The sequence below is a fragment of the Bombina bombina genome, chromosome 1 (assembly GCF_027579735.1).
Source record: "Bombina bombina isolate aBomBom1 chromosome 1, aBomBom1.pri, whole genome shotgun sequence".
Classification (NCBI taxonomy): Eukaryota; Metazoa; Chordata; class Amphibia; order Anura; family Bombinatoridae; genus Bombina; species Bombina bombina.
This window is the reverse complement of record NC_069499.1, coordinates 1,561,186,511-1,561,190,263: the sequence shown is the minus strand read 5'-3', so window position 1 is coordinate 1,561,190,263 and position 3,753 is coordinate 1,561,186,511. Positions and strand designations below refer to the sequence as shown.

At 39.6% G+C, this 3,753-nt stretch overlaps 1 protein-coding gene across 1 annotated transcript; it reads right to left on the bottom strand.

Moving 5' to 3' along the window:
- Nucleotides 1-869: 869 nt before the first annotated feature.
- On the bottom strand, nt 870-1,499 carry LOC128644032 (GTP-binding protein Rhes-like). Its single transcript, XM_053696798.1, has one exon. The coding sequence runs from the start codon at nt 1,497-1,499 to the stop codon at nt 870-872; it is 630 nt and encodes a 209-aa protein (XP_053552773.1).
- Between the last annotated feature and the right edge of the window lie 2,254 nt (nt 1,500-3,753).

Here is a 3,753-nt window from a genome sequence, read left to right as displayed (position 1 = left end):
AGATTTAATACGCATTGGTTTGGCAACATTTTGGAGATTGGACATTATTTTTTGTTAAATTTGATTACAAAATTCAAGAGTAAACAAATATCCCAAAGTAATTGCTGCATCTGGAAGGAAACAGCAGGGGGGGGGGGGGGGAGACAGAGAAGAAATATAGTTTATAGAATCGTTCTCATCTGGAGGTTGGGCATAGATGGGTCTGATCTCAGAATGACAAATAATCTTGATATGAATGGAATAGGTACAGGACAATGTGATCAGGTTTTACTGGCTGAGCTGATGTGCCTAGTCTATGTGTTCTATGTAAAGGCAGAAAGATAATCTGATGCTGAAGGGGTTAATATATCAACTATATTATTAATTAGATCATCTATAACTGAGCACCTGAGATTTGCGGAATGGTCAACTCAATATATAGGCAGATTTCTTAAAATATGAGAGTTTAGGTGTTATCATAAACCACTGATTAGGAAATGGTACATTTAACAGTCAGCAGCCTAATGCAAACAGTAACATTACTATGCAAGTATGTCAGTAGTGTAACAACAATACAATACATAACAAAACCAAACATAGCAGGACAAGGGCACATCAGTAGCAGATTCTGTGTGCTGCTTACACATTCCCTTTAAGAAGTTGAAGGTAAGGAAGAAAAAGTAGCTACTTCCTTTTTGTTAGTAGATTCTCACAATCGTACAGCCAGATCTCCAATTGCACTAAGGGATGTGGTATTTCCCCACCTGTGACTGAACCCCAGTCAGTTTCATTGTTCATCCTGAGAGGAAGTGGGATCCCTTCTCATAGGATTCCCCTACAGTTTTCTTTATCCCATCCAACCCCGATGAGGGTAGGATGGGGGTCTCTGTTCAGCAGATGCTGCAGCTGTTTGTTTTGCTCATGGGGGGTTTGGTGCTGACATCGTTGGGTATGGTTTCTCTTCTCCTCCTCAGTGCTGGGCTCAGCCGGCTAGGAAGGTTGACTTCCCTTAGCATTACCCTAAAGATCTCAGTCACATTAAAGTTCTCCTTAGCAGAAGTCTCCAGCAACCGGCTGTTCCACTCCATTTCCACAGTGGAGAGGACCTCATCCCATGGTACCTTCTGTATGGTACCCTCATCCTTCTTGTTGCCCACTACAACAATGGGTGGACTTTTATCTTGCTTGGCTTCCAGGATCTCCTCTCTTAATCTCTTCACATTCTCAAAAGAGTCTGGATCGTCCACTGCATACACCAGAACAAAAGCATCTCCACTTTGCATGCTCAGCTTTCTCATGGCAGGGAACTCATAGCTCCCACTTGTGTCCAGGATCTCAATTTTCACCTCAGTGCCCCCTGCAGTGTCATATTCCGTGCTGTGCAACTCTTCCACTGTCCTCCTGTGCTTGGGGTCAAACGTATCCTGCAAAAAGCGTCTGATCAGTGAAGTCTTCCCCACCCCTGCTGCCCCCAAGAACACCAACCGGACCTGATTCTTCTCCTTTACTGTGAGTGACATATCTGCAGGGAGATGGGGGTAAGAGTCCTGAAGTACTGGGGTAGGGGGAGATGGGGAGGTCTGAGCACAGATGTACAGGAGAGGGAACTGATGCTCAGAGTTGGAACAGCTTGTGTAGAATTGCTATTTATTATTATTTTCCTGAGTGAAGTCACTCTGTCTCTGTCCAATCGGACTCTGCTGCCTGAGGCTGGGTAGTAAGGAGGGGACCTGTCACCCCCCTGCTTTTCTCTGACTCCAGTGTGTTTGTATAAGAGAATCTGCTCTTAACATCTTCACTACTGAAATGAATGCAACAAATGCACCAAAGCAGGACATTATACTCATTTGTATTCCACCTACCTGCTAAAACGATGGTGTTTTCAAATGAATTGCATTCTCCTCAATAAATATTCATGTGCTGAATAAACAAACTTTTTCTTATCAAATATGTAGAAACTGGTCCTTCACCAACAATAAAACCAATCTATCAATGCACAGTTAATTCCGATCAATTTCCCATAAAAAATATTGTTATCTATATTATTTTTTTTATTTTACATTGGAATGTATTTTTTGATCATGTTTCTAGATGATGGACATTATTGTGCATGTTTTTTTTTAGTACAAGCTTCCTGTAAACAAATTTATTTTATTTAATAACCCATAATCTCTCTTATTTTTTGGAGACAATTGGTTTAGAAATCTCTTAAAGCTACCAACATCCGAAACCTATTTATCTGAATTATAAGATTACTACACATTTCATAAACCAATTTGTGTGCATCTTGCAAGATTCATCCGATTCAATAAATATAACATCAATTTTTAGTGAATCTGCTGCACATAGGAAAGTCTGGACTCATAGTTATTGGGGTGTGGATATGTATTTAAAAAAATTAAAGGGACATGAAATTCAAAATTAAACTTTCATGGTTCAGATAGACTGTGGACTTTTATTTACCTCTGTTATTAATTGTACTTTGTTTTCTGGGATCTTTTGTTGAAAATCATATTTAGACATGCTCAGGAGCAGCAATGACTGGTGGCTATACACATATGCCTCTTGTCATTGGCGCAGACTTTAAAGAGACATAAACCCAGGTTTTTTCTTTCATGATTAAGATAGAACATACAATTTTAAACAACTTTCTAATTTATTTATATTATCAAATGTTCTTCGTTTTCTTGTTATCCTTTATTGAGAAGCAGAAAAGTAAGCTCAGGAGAGTGCACGTCTGCCACACTATATGGCAGCAGTTTTGCAAGAATGTTATACATTAACAAGAGCTCTAGATAGCAGCACTATTTCCTGTCATGTACTGCTTCAAATATGTGAACACTGCTTATCTTGTATCTCTTTAGCAAAGAATAACACAAGAACAAAGCAAATCTGATAATAGAAGTAAATTGGAAACCTTTATAAATTGTATTCTTTATGTGAATCATGAAAGAAACATTTTGGGTTTCATGTCCCTTTAACTATGTGTTTAATTAATTTGCAGGGGTTAACACATAGTTATATTCAACAGTGCAATAATAAAATGCTCTAACACAGAGCATTTTATTTTTGCATTTTTGTGTCCATTGAACAACTAACATTTAGCAGGTTACAATGCAATGATGGGGTCTTCCAGTAATTTCTAAATAGCAAAAGCCAGTTTCCCCCTCTCAAACAAAGATCATCTCTCCATATAGACAGAAATACAGCAGCCAGCAGCAGTAGCTACCCCTCCCCACCATATACACACAAGCTGATGAGCAGTATGTAGACTGTGGGCAGTAGAGCCATCCTGTCTCTTATCTGGTTGCTTATGTCATGTTGATAAGGTTTTTATCTGCCAGAAACCTGCAGCTGCCTCATTAGGTCTCCGGCTACCAAGGAGAAGCCCCTGACCCAGGAGGGGGAGGGCTGCCCAGACTAGCAATCGTGTGCACAGCAGACGTTCATCATTTTACATTATATTCATTCAGTACATCCATACTCCAAACTGTCACAGTCTTCACATGAGTTCATTATGCAAAATGTCCCTACACAGCTCTCAGCTCTATATAGAAAGTGTATGTGATATGTGGCATGTGCATATAGGGCTCCACTGACCTCTCCAGCTTACCTGGCCCCACCAGTTGCTAGGAGATTTTATGCAGCAAAATTCACTAAAGATAAGACAGATGATTGAACTTTAGTTAGTTAATCAGTTGTGTAGAATAGCATAGTGTCTGGTTCTGATATAGTAGATGAGCACAGTAAGTCTTAATGTCTGGCCTTGACAAT